This window comes from Manacus vitellinus, unplaced genomic scaffold (assembly GCF_001715985.3).
Source record: "Manacus vitellinus isolate BGI_N305 unplaced genomic scaffold, ASM171598v3 scaffold_27_pilon, whole genome shotgun sequence".
NCBI lineage: Eukaryota > Metazoa > Chordata > Aves > Passeriformes > Pipridae > Manacus > Manacus vitellinus.
In genome coordinates, this window is record NW_021940039.1 from 636,136 (window position 1) to 659,311 (window position 23,176).

The 23,176-nt window shown below is 50.3% G+C and overlaps 1 protein-coding gene across 1 annotated transcript; it reads right to left on the bottom strand.

The window, feature by feature from the left end:
* Positions 1 to 1,107: 1,107 nt before the first annotated feature.
* On the bottom strand, positions 1,108 to 20,694 carry PBX3 (PBX homeobox 3). Its single transcript, XM_029960483.1, has 7 exons — positions 20,457 to 20,694; positions 16,269 to 16,459; positions 14,360 to 14,495; positions 7,867 to 8,032; positions 6,501 to 6,613; positions 5,575 to 5,664; positions 1,108 to 2,664 (listed from the first exon to the last, which is right to left on the bottom strand). The coding sequence occupies exons 1-7, from the start codon at positions 20,646 to 20,648 to the stop codon at positions 2,572 to 2,574; spliced, it is 981 nt and encodes a 326-aa protein (XP_029816343.1). The 5' UTR covers positions 20,649 to 20,694; the 3' UTR covers positions 1,108 to 2,571.
* Positions 20,695 to 23,176: the final 2,482 nt, after the last annotated feature.

Here is a 23,176-nt window from a genome sequence, read left to right on the forward strand (position 1 = left end):
TGCGTGGATTTCGGGAGCTCCATTAGCAAATGCAAATTGTTGGGTGCTTTGTCCTCAGCACGCAGAAGTCTTCAGCAGTTCACAGTCCCCACGTGCCCCAGCTCTCGTTAACTGGTGACGAAGGCTTTGCAATGCACATCTAGTTATTTACTTGCTTATTTAAATGCACCACCTGTAACAGAAGAAGCAATGTTCAATTCCAAACCTGACTGAGTCGAGTCTGCTCCACGAACAAGAGCAGCAATGGTGCACGAGAGCATGGGCTGCAGAGTCACCACAGTCCCAGCTGGAGAGCCCACGAACAAAGGTATTTGACCAAATAATACAAGAATTGTTGATAAGATAAGCGGAACCACAAGCTCATTGAATCATGCAAATCATCATTCGGCCACCAAAACAACACCTGAAGGCTTGAAGAGCTGAAGAGAAGGGAAGGTGAGGGCCAGTGGCTCCTCAGAGCCAGCCAAGCTGTGGCTCCAGCCCGGCAGGGCTGGCAGTGGTGAGCTCCTCCTGCCTCGCTGCACTAACCCAAGTAGTGAGTAGTTATATTTATCAAAGACCATTTGCTGCAAGTGATTAACGTTAATTTGATTTCCTGTGAGTCAATTTCCTTGAGATATGGTAAATAGGCTATTACCTGTTATTGACCTTTACTTTATTAAAAAGACTTAAAATTAGCATTTATATATATACGTCCTTCCAAAAAAGTTTTTTTAATAAAGAAAAATATTTTTATAATCACATTAGACTTGCTAGCTGAGGCTGTAGCTCCAAAGTTAATGTTAAATAAAAATGGTAATTAAGAGTGAATATGATGATGGTTTTTAAACTCATCTAAAGGCCTGACCCCTTCCTTCGCCTCCACTTGATTTGTGGCTCCTGAGCAGAGCAGGGTGGCAGGGGAGGCAGGGGCTGGTGGGTGGAAGCCTCTGCCCAGGACGTGCCTCTCCCAGGATTTCCAATGCTCTCCGGGCAAGAGGACACAAGGACCTGCTGGTGTTTAAAGAGATGCTCAGCTCCTGCTCCATGCCCAGCTCGCTCTTCTGGAGGCTGACACATCTCTTCGGGCTGACTTGGACTGAGCAGGAAGAAATAACATCAACGTTCGATCATGAAAGCAAAAAGTTTATTCATGTTTGAAACTACATATAACTACCACGAGGAAGACTTTTCAATCCAGGGTGTAATCCAGTTAGAAAGTAACACGAAACGGTTTAATACATTAGAATCACTGCCACAAATTATTTTCATGACTCAATCAGTTTCAGAATCGCATACAATACAAAAGAGAGAGAGAAAGGGCCCCTGCGACCGAGGGGGATGTACAGTACCGAATACTGAAGTCTGTATGCATTACAATTAGTTGTTGGTTTTTGTGTGGATTAGTAACAAGATGAAGAACATTCAAAATGCTTCTCAGTATTTACAACAGTTGCACTGTTTTGTGTCCAACCTAAGACCCCATGTTTCCACTTCCGCTTCTTTAGCAGTTGCCAAGGCAACCCTGATTCGTAGGAGATTACAATGTACATTACATTTCGTGGGGAAACAAAGAGTTAATTACAAGATGCAAAAAGATAAGAAAGAGACAAACTACAGCGTGAGTATCGTTCAGAGGTAGTAAGTGAGCACTCTAAGCTACAGAACATGTTGAAAGTCTATTGGTTTGTATGAGTTCGCATGAGGTAATAAAGCTGTGTTTGATTGGTGAGATGTATAAATACTCTTTTGCTACACTATGTACAACACTCCATATCACGGTGCTTTTTCCTTTCCTTTTCCTTTGTTTGTGTTTTGCTGCCAAGCAGAGGCACCAGCCCTTGGCAGGCGTGGCAGCATCCAGCTCGTACTGTAAAACCCCGGGTCTGGCGTGCACAGAGACCAGCAGCAAGAGTCGTCATCTCCCAAGAACAACCTGCGTCCGTGTCGGGGTACAGAAAGGAGACTCGGGGTCCGGGGGGGCTTTAGCAAGAAAAGATGATCCTGGTTTCCAATCTAATTTGTAAGACAATAGATCACAACAAAAATGTGACGAATAAGGATTCTTAAACACAACCATTGTTAACCGAAATAACCGAACAGCTCTTTTTATTCCAGCTCTGTGAGAGATATGAAAAGATGAAACACAATCAAAGTCTGCGATTCCTGTCAACTTCCCATGGAAATATGCACACAGTTAAATTTGGGTGAGGCGGTTCTTTGTGTCTGCTCTTGCTACTGAGGTTAAGCTTGTCCTGTACTTTTACCCTTAAGGCCAAGTAATTGGCAACTGTTAGACCAACATCATTAAAACTGCTGATAATAAATTATGATAAAATAGTTACAGGGCTATAAACAATGCTAAATCTTGGCCTAATTGGATAAAGTGCTTTTTAACATTGTGTGTTTTAAGTATAAATACAAATGATTATGATACCTTTAAAAAACAGATTTACCAAGTTTTCTAATAAGACAAGGTTTTACAGTAAAGCTGTAGGTGGTTGGCTACAAAAAACTCTTTCCTTTTTCTCCTGCGACTCTGAATGCGCTAATCAAGGCATCTCAGCTCAGGGAAAAAGTGTTGCTAGGAGATTAGTTAGAGGTATCCGAGTGCACACTTCCCGGCCCTTCTGTAGGGGAAGTCACAGAAGATGGAGTGGTTGCGTCCTGCCAGCCTCCATTAGCCTGCAAAGGCAAAAACAAGTCAATTGATACCATTGCACATATTAATTACACCGTACACTGCGAGTGTGGGGCTGGCCAGCCCGGGGGCTTGGGGAGATGCTCCGGGAAGGGATTTTCCTGCACTCTCTCTGGCTGCAGGATCTGTGCTGGTGGCGTAAGGTGCGGGATGTGGGATGAGGAGGGAAAGCAGGAGCATTCAGCCAGATGTTGGCTGCAATCAGGACTGTGGAATTTCTGCAGAGACCATCCGTGCTCTAATGAGGAACATCCCTTCACCAGCACTTCAGCTTTTTCCCCTGAGAAGACAAGCCTGGGGCAATCCACGTTTAACCCCTGCATCTCCCCTTGCTTCCCAAAGTTCGGAATGGCCTTTCCCCGCCGGACCCTCTGCAGAGCTGCCCCACCCGGCTCCCTGCACACGCTCCCCCAGCTCCCCAGCGTGGGTCTGCGGGGCGGAAAGGGGCCGTTGGGATCGGTTTTCCATTCTCTCCAGAGGCAGCCCCATTCCAGCCCTGCTCCGTGCCTGCACCGCCGGCCCTCCCGCCTCAGACCTGCATCAGCACGAGCAGCGCTCAGGAACAAATTTGCCTTATGTCTCGGCCAATCGAGGCAATTGCTGGAATCAATGTCTGATCAGATTTCGGCTGTGGCAGACAGCTTGTCGCTACATATTTTTATGTCAGTCAAGAAGAGGGAGGCGCGGGGCTCGTGAGTTGGGGGACGCTGAGTGGAAGTGACGGGGAGGCCTCTGCAGCGCCCGCGAGAGCCGCCCCGGAGCCCCCGGCCTGGCAGGGAAAGGTTAGCGGGGAAATGTGCTCGTGGTGCTCCGGTACCGGGACCATCCACGGCCGGGCCAGTGCCCTGGGCCGGGGGACACCACGGGGACGTGCAGGGGGCCCCCGGCTGTCACCCCTTAAACCTCACACCCGGCCTGGTTCCACGCTAGGAACACTGTTCATCTATCACAACAAGCCAGCGCTGCACGGCTGCACCGGGGGAGAGCAGCCTCGGTAATTATCTCCTCTGCAGACGAAACAGCAAACAGAGCAGTTTTATCCTGACAAACCCTTAAGCAAAATTAACAGCAACACCAACCTGCACGACCCCAAGGCTGAACCCTCCCAACACCCCTGCGCTGCTCAGACAGACTGAACAGGCACAAAGCCTGCTCTGAATGTGGAGGCACTGCGGGTTTTTATTTTGTAAAGATACGAGAACCTACTTAGGGAAAGAAAAACTCTTGTGCAGATATGAGTCTAAAGATATTCCATCTGAAGTAAACATCATTCCTCTTTTATCCAAATTTATAAACAACAAATGTACAATATTTTTACTCAGCTTGGCAGCTGGAGGAGAGGTTGTCAGCAAGCATTCTTTTTTTCAAATAAATTAATCCTTACTCTGGTGGTTTGAGATTATGCACTGTATTATACAACAGCGCCTTATCAGGCCTCATCAGTGAAGATGGAATTCATGTCTGTAAAATGCTGCAGGCAATCACAGTTTCATATTTTATCATGTTGATAAGGATATCGCAAATTCTCTGAAGCATTTCAAAACACTTAAATGAAAAAGGAGAAATGCAACTAAAAGGCTTTTTATATGGTTTGTTGTGGGTTATTATGAGTTATTTATAAACCCAAAAAGAAAGATTTGACATTTCAAATGTAAAAGATTTGAGTATTTAATGGTACTTTTTTCCCTTTACAATTGAACATCTTCAATCACATTTTAAATCATTAATATTTACTCTCATGGCAAGTGGCAACCCAAAACGGGGGAAAAGCCTCCCCCTCCCTGTGGCTGCAGCAGCTCACCCTGGGTGTCCCCATTTCCCTTCTCCATGGATTCCTGAGGCTGCTCAGCACCCACAGCACAATCCACAGCATCTGGGAAACACCAGGGTGAACCCCAGGATGGGGGAGAGGGTCTCTGGACAAGGAATTCTCTACAGTAAATTGAGAGTCCATTAATATGAAGGAAAACAAAGAAAAGTCACTTCTCAAGCAAATATGAAACATTAAAAAAAAATTAAAGCATTAATGGTTGCAGCTGTAACTGGGAGAAGCGAGCTGGGAATGAGGGATGAGCAGGCTCTGCCTCGGAGCCCTCGCCGAGAGGCTGCTCCCAGGGGTGTTCCAGCCTGGGCTCCCATGCCAAAGGAAGAACAGATCTCCGTGTGGAGTGTTCCAGCCTGGGCTCCCATGCCAAAGGAAGAACAGATCTCCGTGTGGAGTGTTCCAGCCTGGGCTCCCATGCCAAAGGAAGAACAGATCTCCGTGTGGAGTGTTCCAGCCTGGGCTCCCATGCCAAAGAAGAACAGATCTCCGTGTTTGTTTATCCCGGCGCCCTTCGCGCAGCCTCAGGCCCAGCCCGGGCACTGTCACATCCCATCGCTCACGGCCAGCGGGAGGAATTTGGCACCTATCACCATCAAGCCCATAATCCCTCGATTTACTGGCATCTGTTTGCCAGACTTACTGCTTGCTGCCATTTGGAGTAATAGGGCCAAAGGCACTTCTCAAACACAGGAAAAATGGGCACCCTTTAAACGGCCAAAGGTGTATCCAAGCCCATCAGAGCCGGTGCTGGTGCCTGACACAGGTGGGAACAGCCCAGCAGAGTCTCTGTCCAGCTGTTGGGCCAGGGAGCCTCCCCAAGGCTGTTAACTTTTAACTCATAAGGTGAAACATATAAAAATTCAAATTGTTTATAGTCACAGCTCTGCAATTTCTCTCTTCTTACACTAACAAGCCTTACAGCAGCACCAAGAGCTGTTCTGCGGTTCATCCCCAAAGATGTGATATTAAACAACACTACTGAAAGAGCAATTAATACAGGTATTAATGACTGCATTTCCCTGCCACTGCGCTTATGGCTCTCCAAACCACTGTTCCCCCGGGTACTCACATTTAAATTATGTGGACTGTACAGTGAATTTCCTCCCAAGCCATCATTGTATCCTCCCGTCTGATTGATAACATGACGCAGGGTATCCACCTTAAAGCGAGGGGAGACAGGATTCATCATTCCAAATCTATTAAAACATCATCACTTACAATAGGTAACATTTTGAATTATGTGAGCCAAAAGGGTTTAGCATCTTCTATGAAAGGCAAATTTATCAATCAAGACTGACTGGCAGAATTTCAACCAATCCACGCTCATTACAGCCCATACATCTCTGCTGCTCACACCACCAAACACAACTTCCTCCCAGCACCGTGGCCCGCAGCTCCTTCCCAAGTGTCTGCAAAGTGCTGGGAATGTTCACGCGCCTGTCTGTGCTTGCATGTATGGAGGAGATGATGGTGTGTACACAGCACAGAAACCATGGAGCCAGCCCTTCTGAAAGGACTGGAACAGTGACTGACAATCAGATGTATTGTAATAGCCCTTTCAGATGCATTCTGACATTTAAACAAATAAATAAATAGATGAATGAATTGATAAATAAAAGTTTTCCGATAAATGAAAGAAAGGTGGGTTGTTTTTGTTTTGAAAAAAGGGGGCAGAAGGGGAAAGAAAGGAAAAAAAGAAAGAAACTTTCACTGGATTTACAGTGTCCATGGAAGTCAGACGCACCCAATCCCATTCCATGAGCTCAAGCCAGAGCCGAATGCATTCACAAAGCTTAAAATTTCAATCAGAAAAAAATCACTCTTTCCTTTATATTTGTGAAATTCAGTGCCAGGGTAAGAATAGGCCACATCCAGAAATATGCAGCCTCCTCTCTGCAGCGAGGCCCAGACCAGTTAATAGAGCCAGAGTAAGGTGGAATTTTTAGCCCAAACCCTACCCTGCCAGAAAGGCCCTGCTGGGGGCATTTCTCCTACCTGTGACTGCACATTGGCTCCGACTTGGGACCCCTGGTAAGAATCCCCATTCAGACTCTGCATGTTCATGAACATGTCCCCAGAATTTGGGAGGTTAAAAGAACCAGAAGAACCTGGAAAGGAAAGAGTTAGGTAGCTGAATAACAGAGAGCTGCAAAAACATAACCCCAGGACCTGAGGGCAAGGGAAGGAGAAGCAGCAGGAGAAGAGAGGACAGGCAGGGCTCAGCAGAGGGGGAGCGCGGCCGCGGGGCCCTCACAGCGGCTCGTCCCACGGGGCTGCCCCAGCTCTCAGCCCTGCAGGAGCACCACGCTGGGCAAGCCTGGTAGCCCCAGCAGCCCAGGGCAGCTCTTCCCTCTGGAACAGCCCCCTGCAGCCCAGGGCAGTTCTTCCCTCTGGAACAGCCCCTGCACAACAGTAAGTTCCCATCCTGGAGCTTTCCCCCACTGGATCACTCCATCGTGAGGTGCCATCGCCAAACACTCTTTTTGAGCCTGTGCTTTGTGTCTCCTTCCAAAGGAAATGGCTGGCAGTTCCCAATTATCCAGTTTATTACCGTCAGAGGAGGAACCTTTTTCTTACTTCCTTTTGGTTAAAGTCTTTTTTTCCCCAGGGATCTCCATCCCCTTTAAAAGTTGTTTATAGCTAAGTTGCAGCAAAACTCGACTGCAAGTAGTGTCAGACACATCTGTGCTTGTGGCAACCTTTGCCCCTGGAGCCCCAGGAGGCAACTCCTCCCTCACAAATTCCCTGGCTAATGCAGTGCTCAGACTTGCAAAATGTCATCAAAACACCAGCGAGATGATGCTTAAATACTGCAGCAGAACATGTGGCAGAGCAACTCCAAAATAAAGTTGCATCCTTAGATTACTATTTATAACATCCACTCCACTTCAAGCAATTCAGAGTTTAAACTCTAATTAGTGCATGCTAAAATATTCCTCTATTTTGTTCTTATCTTGACAATAAATTTAACAGTTCTACAAAACCAGACTTGGAGCTCTGCCCTATTTTATGTTCTTTTCAGTGAATGAGAAAAAGCTTAAAATATCTACAGAAACAAAGAAGGTGCCAGAAGCCTGAGCCAGGCAGCCGTTCCCACTGTGGGAGTTACATGGGCCCCACTCCGCTCTCCTGTACGACTGTGGAGCTCTGCTGTGGAACTCCTGGGGCCACCCACGGCAGTGCTCGGCCCCTGTGGTCCAGCCTGGAGGTCCTTGGGCTTGGCACCACTCCCTGTGCCACAATTAGGGCTGCTGAGGAGCTGCATCCTCCTCATCCCAACTGAGCCCACTAGGGCTCCATCGGGGGCCCTCGGTGACAGACGGCCCTTTGGGATGCTCAAACACATCAGATGGGTACGTACCAGAATTTGGTGTGGTGGGGGAGTTGGTCTGGTTGTTCTGGACAGCCGCGGCCACGGCGTGCGCTGCGGTCACAGCCGTCTTTGCTGCGTAGAGATTGGCTTCTTCCTGGAACTTCCCAATGTTCTTCTTGTACCTGATTCTCTTATTGCCAAACCAGTTGGACACCTGCAGTGGAGAGAGGTGGGAAGGGTGAGGGACACAAAGTGCTTGGCTTGGAAGAGCAGGATGTTTTCGAGATGTCATGTTTGGACCAGCAAACGTGTGCCCCAGACCCCAACCTGTATCTGCTCAGCACTAACCCAGGATGAGTTAAACACCACTATGGATGTGAGCAACATCTGGCTCCACTGCTCTGCTGGCAAACTGAGGCACAATGGGTGACTCTGACAACAACACGTATCCTGGAGCTTGCCACTGAGCACACCATTGTCTCCTACTACCATGGGCCGTTTGTCAACAAAACTGTTGCAAGACCCCAAAAGCTGCTCATGGAGGACCAAGGTCTGGTTCAGCGAGGGCGAGCAGGCAGCGAGAGCAATTGTTCTTTATTTTTGGGCTGGAACAACCTTGGCAGCCCACTCACAGAATCGTGTTTGGTTGGCTGAAAATGAAAGGGATCATATAAATCAATAATGGCTGAAAAGTCACTTTGTCATGTCCCTTTGAAGATGCTGTACTGAAGCCAAGCTGGCTCCCGGGGCACCGGCTATTAACCCACGCAGGGGTCACGGCTGGAGCCGCTCAGGAAAGTTTGTACAATCTTGCTCAGGGGCTTTGTTTAACTTCAGCTGCTGTAACAGAGCACCTAAATAACAAACGCAGTTTGGAACACGGACAACAGCCATCATGGCAGAGACACAAAACAACTGCAACAATCCAGCAGTAAAGGGGAAGGGACCAGTAACAGCCCCACAATTATCACCCAGCTGCAGGGCATGGCAGGGGCTGAGGTCCTGTCCCAGTGCCCAGTACAGGACCCTGCTGAGGCAGGAGGCAAATCCTTCTGTATTTGATGCAGCGCAGCTTTTGTTTAACCACAATTAATGGAAAGCCTCTAGCTTTTGCTGGTAGCACAGAAGGCACCTTATACATCCTGCTCCCCAGATAATACTCCACTGTATTCTATATATTGCACTTAATATCACCTTGTCAGTCACAGAAGCAATAATACATTAATGAAACCCAGCAAATAATTATTGTGTACAATCAGATTATGCTTTATTAACAGTATCATAATTGAGGAATCTCTGCACATCAACCGTATTGTCCACGGATATGCGCAAGACCCCTCTGTTTATGCACGCCCCTGGACCAATCAAACAACAGCCATCACTAATAAAGGTTTATTTAATTCTCACAGTAAAATTTTAATATCACCAGCAGCCTGGGGAAGCCTCAATGCGTGGATTTGCTTGACATCAGATCGTTTTCATTCTGCTAGTCCCAATACTTCTTAATCTTTAATATCAAGGCAATTAAAATTAATGGCCACTCATCCAGAGCCACTGTGGGCAGTGTTTCCTTGACATCAATTGTTTGATGGGATTACCTAGAGGTTAAACTAACAAGCAAGGTTTAATTGGAAGCAATGAGAGGAGCAGCGCTCGTACGTTATGTTTAACCCGCACACCACAGCCACAGAATATCCACAAATGTTCAACTCTTCCTGAGCAAAGCACACCCTGTGCTGCAGCAGAGCACAGCATGGGGGCTGCTGGAGGAGCCACAGCTCCCGGGGGCAGCTGCAGTCACCACCCCACTCCCTCTGCCCAAGGACTCTCCGCGCTCCCAGGACACAGGTCAGTGCAGGGCCCGGCCTGGGGACAGGCGGGGACATGCAGGGCTGTGGCCACAGCCGGGCTGACACGGGCAGCTGGACCCGGCCAGGAGGGCTGGGGCACTGCTCCCATGGGCTGTGCCAGGCAGGATTTAGGATCCCTGCCCAACTGGAGCACACCTTGCCCTGCTTGTGCCACTGGCACCCCAGGGATGACCAGGACGCAGCTGCTGGACCCCCGTCAGCCCCGGGACCCGGCTCCTCGCCCGGCCCTACGCTCACCCTAAACATGGAAGTCCTCTCCATCACAAGCTGCCTCACAACACATTTTTCATTAAAACAAAGTATCTCTTCACATAAAAAAAACAATGAACATCTTTCTCCTCCTGATCATTGAAGGCCAATTAATTAATTGGGCTTAATTGTATATTACATTTCAAACAATACTGTTGCACTTATTTATCATGTTAATTGCAATGTTAAATAAAAAGACAATAAATTATTACTGAAATCATCAAGATGCCTAATGTGGGATTTGGGATGGGGCAGGCCTGCCTTGTGTCTCCACAGTGGCTGATTTCCTGGGATAAATCAGTGCTCATTCTGCAAAGATGCAGCTGACACAAGATCATCGCTGTTGGAATTAGGGAACTACAGATTCATGGATCACAGAAATCTTTCCATTGTGTTTCCATGTTTGTAGCACACAGTTTACATTCCACACCTAAAAAATGGCACAAACCAGAAAATGCTGAAAATCAGTGTGGCACAGTTATGGTCCATGATCTAAACCCAAGAATTTTTACCTCTAGAACTATTTCATTATGCTGCAGCTTTTTTTCTCTTGCTTCCCACATGAAGTCCAGGGGTAAGAGCCCCTCTATCCATGGCTCTCCCTGTCAACCTGCTCACAGAAACAGACTCGGAAGTAGCAGGGACCAGAGGGGTGCTGGAAACCAGCTCCTGCATCCTTTCTTTGAAAGAATGTTAAAAATATTCCCTTGTCAACCACATCCTTCTTTAGTTTGAAGCAGTGAAAGATGTTATTGCTGTACTCCACTGCCACGCTCTCAGCACTGGCTGTGCCCTCTCTCCAGCCCCTGTGATGGACTGATGGTCGTTCACAACACCCTGAAAGAGGCTCATCTGCAAAAGTAAAAAACATCAGCCTCGCAGCCATGGGAGGGGAGAACAGATGACACAGTTTATCTCCCTCCAACATGTGCTGATGGGGTAGCTCTAAATTACAGCAATGTTCACTGCTAAGGACACTTTTTCCCCCAGAATTACCTTTTCCATATTCTTAAAAATGAAATTGTGTGAGGTGTTCATCTGAACAGTTTGTCTTTATGCTTTTCTTAAAAAGCCTTCTTTACATATTATTTTAAACACAAATATCAAAACTGAAACCATTGATCTCCCATCTGCAACAAAACAGTTCTGGGAGACAATTTTCTCTGCAGCTCGGTAAAGTGCCATGGCAGCAAGATTTCCAGTGAGCAACTTAATCTGGGGGGAAGATGACCCAAAACACTCACTAATTAAGTGTCTGAGGGAGAAAATGTTCTGCCCCCAGCACTTACAAGGCACTGACAGTACAAGAGAAAAACACCCTGGATCATCCCTAGGAGAGGCTATGGAGGAGCCTGGCTCAGCCAGGGAAGGGACAAGGTCTCTTCCTCAAAGCCGAGCCACCAGCCCGAGGAGTTTGGGAAGCCACCCATTAACACTATTTATTTCTTCCAGCTCTTTGCTCCTTCAGGGCATTTGCAGCATGGGAGGTAAATGGGACACAGTGCCAGACACAGCAAGGTCCGAGGGGCGCTTGGTCAAGGCCGGAAAGACACACGCTTAGAGATTTTCCAGGAAAGCCCTGAGGAAGGTGTAGCTCAGTCACTCACTTGGATGCCATTTCTTGTCCCCTGCGAGGCTGCTCCTGCCAGGGTTTCAATGACTGCTCAATTCCCTGAGTCCTGGACTGCATCTTCCTACTTCTGCTGCCAGCCACCAGAGCAGCGTGTGCGGGGCTGCTCGACAGTGCCTGCTCACAGCTTTTCTGCTACATGGCCTCAAAAATAGATACCCTTTTCAGTACAAGGAAAGACAACTCCAGCCCAGTTTGACCTAGAAAATACCAACTAACCCTGCAGTACCCCCATGAGGCCTTTGGAAGTGCCTTTGGAAATCAAAGATTTGGATATCCACGGTATTCATGTTCTCTAGCTTTGACAGCAGATCCATCAGGAACTCAAGCAACCAGCTGATCACAGGCACTCCCTCTCTCTCACAAATGCTCCTCTCCCATTAGATGATACATGGCCCCATTTCCAGGCTTTCCCATATCATCCTGAGGTTTCCCAAGCCATTTTTAACACCTTGCCAGAGTGAAGCTCTAGCCCTTGCCAAGGCCCCAGCCCTGTGTCCCTGGTGCCCTTGCTCCAGGCTGGCAATGTCACCCAGCAAGGCTGAGGATGCTGGACACGGCGTACAGAGCACACAGTGCAGCTCCTCCCATCGCTCACTCAGGCCTCCTAATGGATTCAAGAAACAACTAATTCATGCCTGTATCAAATATTAAAGAGACAAACCTATATTCCTGTCACAGGCTCTCTGCCGCTGCCGTGTTGTTGGACCATCTGCCTGCCTTTTACTTCATTCTACAGCATATACATTAAATCTTATCAAACAATCAATTAAGAAAGAAATCAGATCTATTAGCACTAGAAGCAATCAGTTATGGCATCTCAATTGTTCCATCTCATTTCCTTTAGTCACTTCAGCCTTATCTAGATCTGGTTTTTTATCTGTCCACTCGGTGGGATCACTAACCCTTTCCCTGCCAGGCCCAACTCACTGCTGGGTGTGCAGGGAACAGCTCCTCAGCAGGTCTGGTGGGCTCCTTCCCATGTCATCTCTCCCAGTTACATTTTACCAAAGCTGAACAACTTCTGGTTCCTTCAAGTTGGTGTTGATGGTGTGGCCTCTCCTAACTACATGGCAGGCTGCCTCAGATCACATGGAAGATTTCTGGACACCACTTACTGAAGGAATTGCCACAAACCATCTCATGGCAAGGACTGAAACCAGCAGCAAAACGTAGGGCTGCAGCCCACAGCGTCCTGGCACTTGTGCTCTCGTGCTGTTTGGCTGGTTCCAGGCATCCCCAGCAGCCACAGGGATGCCTGAGGGCGTGGGAGAGCAGCCCAGCAGCCACCAGAGCTGCCCTGCACCCGCCGGGGCTGCACTGACCTGTGTGATGCTAACAGTGATGAAGGAGCAATGTGGGAGGGAACAAGCTGCATGCTGAATTTCCCTCAAAAAATTCCTGCCCATCACCACAGCCATTTGTAAATGGACTGGGAGAAACTGTCCCCATCTTCATCCTGTACCTTCCCCTGGCACCAGGCACTTCTCACCCTGCTTGGAGAGCGGGAAGTGCTGTGTGCCAAGGAACAGGCAAGGAGAGAGGAGGGCACACACACGTGTCCTGAGGCAGTTCTGCCAATGTTGGTACTGTGGGTGCATCCAAAGTCAAGTAGTTCCAAATCTGGGAGAGCTGGGCAGCCTTTCATTTGAAAGACTTCAATAAAGTGCCTGAATTTTTCATGCATTCAATGGAGAGCTATAAAGTAAATCTCAACTCAGGTCTTAATTATAAAGCTAAAGGTTGCATTGCTAATAATGCCAATAGTGCAGCCTGTGATCATTAATAGTTAACATATGTGCCGCAGGCACCGCTCCTCTCAAGGACCTGAAATATTGATAAGGGAGCTGAGGGAGCAGGGAGGAGCCAGCACACAGGCCCTCACAACAGGAAGGGGGTGGCTGGAAAACTTGGAAACTGCCAAGGCACTTCTCTGCTACCCAAGTTCAACCTTCCCCGAGCTGTATGAGCCAGATTTGTGTGGGAGTAATTGGGGTTTCTATCATACAGGCCACAAGAAATAGAGTGTTTTGCTTTTGAAGCTGCCTGGTGAGGGAAGGCTCGATGGTGTCACTGGCCTAAGCACCACTGCGAGACATCAGTCCAAGCTCTGTGTGTACTTCAGCCCACACAGAAAGCAGCTGCAGCCAACGATGGTGCTCCTGACTGGGGAGATGCTGGTTTTCTTGCACTAACTTCACAGGAACAGCTGTTATATGTGGTAAAAAGAGCAAATCTGCCTAATGCAGTTTTGCTACACAGAAGCCACTCTTCAGCTTAGCAAGAGGCTGAATTTCTGGCTTAGAAAAATAACTTTGAGCAATCAAAGAAATTCTGATCTATAAAGACAGATTTTACATTTGTCAGTAAACTGCCTTCCCCTGAAACCATGGTCAGCTGTAACAAATTCAGAGCCGAGCCAGGCTCAGCCAGGAACCTCACTGCTGCACAGAGAGAAAGCTGACGTGAAGTGGGGTGCTGACCTTGTTGCCTTTTTATTTTTATCTTCCTCTCTGTACACACACCTTTGTACCCCAGCAGAGCCCCAGCCACCATGGCACAATGGCTGCAGAGCTCAGCCACGTCCATCACCCTGCAAACCTCATCACAGGCAACACCCAAATCTGAAGGGATGACAGAGGTGCTTTGGGCAGGACCCGCTCTGTACTGTTTGGCTCCACTGGAACCACCTCCTAGAGCCTGGAGAGAGGTGGCAGCATCACAAGGGGAGCTGGGAGGTTGACACACTGTGGGGTGCAGGAGGCCAGGACCTGCTCCCCTCGCTGCTCACCTGCGATACCGTGATGCTGCATTTCTTTGCCAGCTCTTCTTTGGCTTCTTCACTGGGGTAGGGGTTACTGAGGTGGGAGTAAAAATACTCATTCAAGATTTCTGTGGCTTGTTTACTGAAGTTACGCCTTTTCCGTCTGAAATGAGAAAAGAAAACCCACAGTTGTTCCTCCAGATGCCAGCGGGTCCCTGTCAGGGTTGGATGGGGGGCAGTGGCCCTCGTTTCTCATGCCTGTGATGCAGCACACAGAAACACAGCAAAGCTGTCCCAGCACCCACCCTCAGCCACCCCAACACCATGGGAGGGAGCACAGGCTGCAATGGCATGTCCTGCACCCAGCTCTGTGGGTCTGGACTCTGCCTCTGGCTTCACGCCTCTGACTCTCCCAGAGTTCATCCCATGAGGGCACAGGCCACATTCATGTGTCGTGGCAGCAGAGGTGAGGCAGATGCTGAGCCGGCAGCCTGCCCGCGGCTCCTCCACAGCCAGGTACGAGCCCAGCCCAAAGCTCCCGGCTGCTGAGCCCCTCTGTGCCAGCAGCAGCCTGACAGACCTCCTTCCCCTCCTTCCCTTCAGCACAGGTCAGCTGAGGCTCCTGCACAGCTCCCTGGGGTGAGCACAGTGGAACAGGATAGGGCGGCTGTGCTGCCATGTCCTCACGTAGCCCTCCCTGAGCTAATTGGCTTTCAACACCAAGTGGATTTCAGGGCTTTGTGAGGGAGACCCATCTGTGCCCTGTCCTGCCGAGGGCTGTGTGGGGCCTGGGCTCTGGCCCCACGTGGGACAGGCACCAAGATGTGCCACCTGGTCAGAACAGGGAGCCTTGCAGAGCACACTGGCACATGCTCCAGCCGCCGGGAGCCACCCGCCAGTGACACGGTGGCAGCTGGCACAGGTTGCAGTGCAGCGCCTGCACAGCTGCAGTGCCATCCCTCCATGCTGATGGCTGCTCTCCTTTTAGCAGAACATCCTCTGGAAAGCTCCAGTTAAACATTTCCTTGGAGCTCCTTCCCCCAGGGCTGTTGCAATCACTGCCGGCGCCCCAGGCCAGCCGGCAGCCGAGCGCAATCCCCAGCGCGCTCTTGCAGAGTATCACGATGCTGCTAACTGCACTGTATCCTGGAGCAGGCAGGCTCCCTCCCTAGAGCTATGTTTATCTCATTACTGTGCTTCCGCTCATTTTGCCTTATTTACCTTTCTCCTTTTTAAAGAAATCACTTTAAAATGTGCATCTGCAGGCTCTACCTTCGCGTTCCTGGAGCTCTCCACAGACATCTCCTCCAACTGCCTGCAATTACCCTGATTTCCCACACCTGCCAGTGACCTCCTTGTTAATAACATTATTTTGCTCTTGTTTAGCTCCTCACAGCTTTCAGGTGTGAAGCGTGAGCTGCTGGAGGAGGGAGGCTCCGCATGGCGCCTGCTGCTCCTCCCCGTTCCGCCCGGCTCTGCTCCCGCTCTGCCCAGCTCTGCCCAGCTCTGCCCAGCTCTGCCAGCTGCCAGGGCCCTGCTCTGCTGATAGAAGGCCTACAAAGGGAATGGGGCTGGGGATCAATATCCCACCTAGGCCTCCAAACAAATCTGACTGTTCCTATAAACCCCCCTCCTAATCCCTGTGTGCCTGCCTCCCGGCAGCCTGTAGAGCAAGCAGCCCACCTGGCTGTGGGGACTGGCTCCAAGCTCTGGCAGCAATGTGGGTGTCCAAGGGAGGGAAAACAAGTCCAGTCTTTGCACTAAAATATGTAGAAAAGACATCACTGTTTCTGAAACCTCTGTACAGGCTTCTCTGCTTTCACAGTAGCTCCAGGTGAAGGACACCCATCCCTGCACCACCAGGCTCTCCCGGGCTGCCCAGAAATTATCTCTTCCCCCCCCCCAAAAGAGGCAGGTACAATTGCCTCTGCCTTACCTGGCATCGAGGAACCTTGATCTTAAAATCATTACTGCTTCACAAGTGCTTTGTTTGAGCTGCATCTGGATGGAGCTGAATTTTCGATGAATGATGCCCACCATCCTTTCAATCTCCTTGGGAGAAATGGGACGTGTCCGGCTCTGTTCTCTGAGGAGGTTCATCACATGTGTGGTAAATTCATTACATGCCTGTGGAGGAAGAAGAGACTCAGACATGGGTTTGTGCTGTCCCACAAGGACATAAGCTCTGACCCAGCTGTTGGGGGAAAGGCGGCACTGGGAACTGAGGGACGCTTGTGTGGCCCGTCCCTCTGCATGCGTGTGGCCAGGGGAGCAGATCCCACACACCCTGTCCAGGAGACACAGGGCCATCCTGGAGCAGCCAGGGGAGCCAGTGACCGTGGCACTGCTCCTTCCTGCCATGCTCATCCTTTTCCACATCCCCACGTCCCAGTGGAGAGGAGTGGTTGGATCGGCGCCTGTGCCAGCTGCGAGCAGGAGCAGGATCTGAGGGGAGGTGTGAGCGTACCCGGGCGAAGCCTGGGCAGGGCAGCCCCGAGCCCCATGCCCTCGCAGCACTGAGGAACCCAAGACCCTTCTGAGGCACCGTGTGTCCCCCCAGTGGGTGGGTTTCAGTGACACTGTGCCCAGCCTGGCCCACAGCAGGCGACCAAGGCACTGAGAGAGGGAAGGCACAAGGAGCCCTTGATTATCACTCCCAGACTATGGCACACTGATATGAACTTGGCCAGGCTGCACTATCAGCAGGAACCCCTTGGTATGAGCCTCCACATGACCAAGTGGCTGTCACACTGCCATCCTGCCTTCTCTAAAGCCAGGCTGCAAAACACCTACATAATGTGTCTGAAAACCACATTTTCAAGGATTTTCCCACATTTCAATAGATTATGTGAGGGAAAGAGTTAAAAGTGAAAAGTTTATGCATCTAAAAACTCATAATTTCCTATAACATTTGCTGAACGTCTCACAACTTATTAAGTGAAGCCATCTATGAATGCAAATGCTGATTAGCAATTTGGCAATAGCCCAACATTTGCAGAATTCACATAGCTTTTCTTTAAACCAGTAGTTCATACATGATTAATTAGAACATCTCATTTATGTAGTGTGCACTTTAGCTCATTACTCTAAGTAAAATTCGTTAAGTATTTACATTTAGATAATTAAAATCTGGGTACACCCTTAAGAAAGATGCATACACTTCAGGCAAAGTGATTTTTTTTTTCTTTACACTACTGAAAGTAAATTACAGGCTAATTTACATCCTTGCAGCACTTGTTGGAGGCAGCACTTGGCAAGGCTGGGCAAGCCCTGGTGCAGAGCCCTTCGCCTGCCACCACCGAGGTCGCGGTGCCAGCGCTGCTCGTGGCCTCGGCACCAGCGTGGCTGCCACGGCTCATCCTGCCACCACCACCCCTGGACTGCTCAAGGCTCCCTGAGCTCCAGATGAAGGAGTTCAACACGTCTCATCCTCACTTCCCATCTGTATATTCTCTTAATCAAGGTACAACCTGAGCATGCAAAGCTCAGGTCCAGCCCTCTGACCACAGCAGGAGCATCAGCTTTGGCTCACGTGAGAAACGATGCACGGGGGGAAGGGGACACAGGCACCAAAATGCAGTGGCTCTCCCCGAGATCAGACAGCAGTTCTGACTGTCCCAAAATACAGCTGAACCCAAGACTTTGGCACTGGATGGACATTCTGGGCACGCAGCTTGCCACATGCCCCCTTTTTAGATCTGGGGAATTCAATTTTAAAGTAAAATGGCAACTGTTGCATTAGAAAAATTTTCAGCTATGTCTTTTCTATAAGAGATATAGTATCAAAACCTGGACATTTCAAGGCAAAAGTGAGTTTCTTGCTTTCAAGAAGTAAAAACCTTTCCTTGATTTTACTTGACTTGCCTGATGAGACTTGGTTTGGCTATAACTGCTTGGAGAGCCTGGGTTTCATTCATCTCCACCTGCACCTCCCCTCTGCAGAGCTGCCTCATGCAGCACGGTGGGGGGAAGCTCAAAAGACTCTGATGCTTTGTCTTGTTTCTCTTGTTTATTTATAGCGTCCAAGCTACTTGATCCCTTTTCCAGGACTATTTTTCAGGCCTCTGCTTGGTGCCCGAGACATTATTAATAATGTCAGGTTATAAGTGATGGCCTTGTTAACCTGCTCAGAAACCTTGTAGGAGCAGGGATGCTCCTGCTGCCTCAGTGCTTCATCACAACGGCACAGATGAGCACAGGAAAAAGAAAGGAAATGGCCCAAAACAGTATTTAGGGGCAGGGTGGCATCCAGTGCTCTGTGGGGCTGGTGGTGGCTTCCGAGCTGCCACACTTCACCCCAATTTGGGGTGAGTTCAGGAGACATCTGTGAACTCAGGAAGTGGGTTCCCAGCTGCTCCGGGAGGCCTGGGACCCTTACAGTACTTTTGCCTACAGCAAAAAATGTATTTCAGTGTAATTACAGCAGATAGCTTTCAATATGTCATCTCTGTTATAGGAGCTGTAAATTATGGAAGGCGCTGCCTGTGCGCGGCCATTTCTCGCGGCACCCGGTGAGGGAGCGCTGGGCGATGGCGTGACACACTTTCCATTTCTCTTCCCCTTTTTTTTTTCCTTTCCTGAGTGCATTCCCCTAACTGGCAACAAATATCAGGATCAAACTCAGCCTGGAAAGCGTCCCCAGGAAGGCGCTCTGGTTCCTGTGGGATGGCGGCAGTGCCGGGCAGGGATGGCGGGAGCTGCTCCACACACGGGCAGGTCCCGGGTGGGCTCCCCGGTGCTCCCGCTGCAGGAGGGCACCCGCCTCCAGAACCTGCGGTGCCCGAGGCTGAGATGCCAAGCCCTGGCTGCCTCTCGGGCACTGTGGTGAGACAAACCGGCAGGAGACAGTTTGCTGCCAGGCTGGGGGAATTATCATATTTCTGTCGAGCAGACGTGGCTGGGTGTCAGGATCCGTGGGGAAGCGTGCATGTCTCAGAGCAGCTCCACCCCTCTCTCCTGCTCCAGCAGCACTTGAGCATCCTCCAAAGTTTCCTGTGGTGTGGACGGATGGCTGTGACATTTCAGCTGAAATCTTTGTAAATGGAGCTACAGGGCAAAAAATGCTCCTGCTTCCACCACATCATTAAACTTATTAGAGTCCAAGGATGTTTGCCAGGAACCAGCTGCAAGCACCAATCTGCCACCGCTCTGGCCCAGATCTACTTCCATCCTGTGTCTCTGTGGCTGTATGAGACACGCTGCTGCTGCGTGGGGCTCGTTAATCCGACAGCCATCCCCATCCCAGCACTGTGCCTGCACCCGGCAGGGCATGGAGAGCCCGGGGGTCCCCACAGGACAGCTGGGGCCTTTGGGGGTCAGGGGAGAACAGGAGATTTGCACAAACACCCCAACAGGTATATGCTCGGTTATTTGTTCACCACTTGAACAACACAGTGAAAGAGGTAGCACAGATGAGGCAGTGCCACTGGCACCCAAGCCACACTGCTGCTGGCACCTGGCAGCACAGGGCAAATGTTCCTAGTGCCACTAGCGTGGCAAATGTGGCAGGTCACCAGGTTCCAGTGGTGAAGGCAAACCCACGGGTCTCTGCAGTATGCTCTTCACTCCAAACAAAGACACCGAGAGCCAGCATCTGCCTGAACCAGGATTACCCTAGTTCCTGTCCCAACGCCTGGTCCAGGAGCTCTGCTGGTGCCTCTCTGCCCACTCCCTCTCAATCTGCTCCGGCCGACCTGCCGTGTCCCAGTCGCGGGCCGGAGCCTCCCACCGCCTGCTCTGGGAGCCCGTGGGCTGAGATGGCCAGTGCAGCCTGTGCTCCCCAACTCACCAGACCCAGCTGTGCAACACCTCATCACAGGGAAGAGGGTGGCACCAAGAGATGGACACCTCTCCTCTTTGCTGCTCTGGGCGAAGGGGAGAAACACGGCCTTGGGTGTTGCTTTTGTGCAGTTACAGACAACAGAAAACACTCGAGCATGCAAGACGCATCCTGGCCTCAGCCAGTGGCTCCTTGGAGCCCAACAGACTCCCATCATGGCTCTTTACAGGCACAGGGGTGGGGAAGGGGAGGAAGGGACGTGGTCCAGAGCGGGCAGCAGCGGGCACTTGCAAGCAGAGGAGAGCAGTGGCAGGTACACGAACAACTGAGAGACTGATGTCTGACCTGTTCATATTTCTCCAGCTCTGTGTGATAGATTTGTCTGATCTGGGTCAATTTGGCTCTGTAATCTGAGTGTTCAATAGAGTTATCTGAAGACCCTCCAGAGGCTGCTGCGGCTGCGGCTGCTGCCGCCGATCCCCCACCTTTCTCCGGACCTGAGACTCCTTCTGCCAGAAGCATATTGTCTAGTCTCATTAGCTGAGGATCGGGAGGGTCTTCCTCCTGGGCTCCTCGGATGCTCAAACCTTAGGCAGAAAAGAGAGAACAAGAGAAAACACAGTCAGTATTTCTGCATCTGCCCGGCCACTGCCCGCTCGCTGCACGCCTGCGAGGAGCCCTCTGCAGCGCCCGCCTTGCCCGGGGCCACAGGCACCAGCCCTGCCCTGGCCTTGCCTGCAGCACCCCAAGGGCACCAGATCTGCCCTGGACCTGCCTCTAGCATGGCCCCAGCACCTCAATTGGCACCCCCCTCCACAGTTGGTCCCGTGAAGCACAGCCTGGTCAGTGCCACGGGGGATGGCAGTGCCGTGGGACCCTCTCCGCTCCCACACACAGAACCATCTTCACAGGCTCTTTAAAGGACCCTGTAGCATTTTAAACACCTCACTATAAGCACCAGAGGGTTGTTCACAGGAGGACAGGGACATTTGCCTTCCAAGACCCAGCTAAGCCTGCATAGGGCTGGCTCTACCCTGTTTGTTATATCACTTTGGTGCAAGGCTGTGTGGGAAAAGTACATTACTTAATTGAAAATAATTGATTTGCTTCTCATTTCCTTCCAAATGGATATGAGCATCATGTTATTCTTAGGGAGAGCTGTCCCACTGGACTCCATCACTCCCATGAGGCCCAAGCGTTGGTTTAAAATGCCTGGGGAAAAGCTGCCACTTGCTCCTCAGCTACACGAGGCTGCAGGGGGAAAGCAAGAAGATGCTGTGGCTCCCACCAGCACAAATCCCATGGATGCACCACTTCCATGTGTGCCCATGGTTTCTGGCTCCACACAGCTGGAGGGAAATGATGAAGCCAGAGCCCGGAGCACCCCCTCAGGAGCGGCCGCAGCGGGAGTGGCTGTGGAGGCTCCAGATCCTCCCCAGTGCCTGCTCACAGATTAGGGCTGCACAAGAAGGAATTCAGGTTGCCCTTGGCTGTGCAGGGATTGGGATGCTGTCACGGTGCCAGGATACTGAGTGTGTGTTTAAATTGCCAGTGCTCTCGCACTGTATTGTTGGGAACAACATTTTAAATCTAATTTTTGTTTTAAATCACAGATTTCCAACTCACTGCTCAGTCAGCACCTTCTCTGCACCCTATAGATCAAGGCTGACAATTTGTGAGTGAGTCAAGTCAGGCTGGCACGGTGCCAGCTGGTGCCAACAGCACCAAAAAGGAAGTTTAAAAATAATTACAGTCGTACAAACCCACCAGAGCTGGTGTGGCTTCTTGAATCAACATTTCCATCAGAGGCGTAAGGCACCATGTGCCTCCCAGCCCAATTAACCTCTTTAGCTCTGTTTCAGAGCAGGTACTTGTGCTGTGGCCACGGCAGGTCCTGGCACTGCCACTGGCACTGCACGGGTTCATGCAGGCACCTGCACTGGCCCTGCTCCTGGCAGTGCTGTGGGCTCCAAGTGGGCTCTGAGCAGGCTGTGCCAGATGTGTCAGCACCACACAGCTGCCAGGCGTGGAGCTGGGCACCAGCACTGTGCTCCCTGCACTCTGGGAACAGCACAGGGATTCCACCCTCGCTGTCCCAAACCCCATGTGCAGTAGGACGTGACCCCCCTCACTGGCACACCTTCAAGAAAGCACAGCATTAATTTTGCCCTAAAATACACATTTTAAATCTGTCACCTTCATTTAAAACTATAATTCCATATAATTTCATGGGAATAATAAAACGTCTCATCATCTCTTTAAATTATTTCTGTTGCCTGCTCAGATATCCACAGGCAAGGGCTGATGACACCACGCATCGTCCTGGCATGGCCTTGGGCTGGCACAAGCGTGTTGGGGACAACTCCTAGCATGGCTCAGGGCACCTGTGCTGTGGCCAGGGAGGGTGATGCCACACTCAGGGGTCCCTGCAGCAGGACAGGGGGTGGTCCCTGGCCAAGGGAGCCCTGTGGCCTCCCCAGACCATCCTATCCCTCACCCCCCATTCCCTAGGACCCATTTCCTCAGCTCTTGCAGATCCCCTGGCCTGCAGTGCCATAACACAGGCGTGATTTCCTTGGTGAGCTGTTCTGATTTTAGTCTCACTCCTCTGCTCTGCTGCCAGTAGGTTCAACAGTGTCCTGGTTTTATTCCATGTCAGCTCCCTTTTCCTTCTCATCAATGATTTCTACTGTTGTTTCTTCTTTTAGCTTCTGGACTCCTTCTCAGTCCACGTTTCCTGTGCTCTATTCCAGCTGCTTTTACTCAGCTGCATTTCCACTATGGAACTCATCCCCCTCCCAGTATCCCATCATAGTCCCACTCTGCTCCCAGATGCAGATGCCCAGCCAAAACCTGCAACAAAATAATTTGTTAAAATTGCTGTGATTTCTGTTTTATTTCCTTCCATCAACAGGCGAAAGCTAAAGGGTTTTGTCTAAACTGACACAATCCACCCAGACTTAAATTAATATTCCAAATCCCCAACCCCTCTCTATAAACTTGTCACAGGACAGCAAGTGGCCCCTAAGGTTTAACAGCAGGAGCTGATGCTGCACTGAGACCAC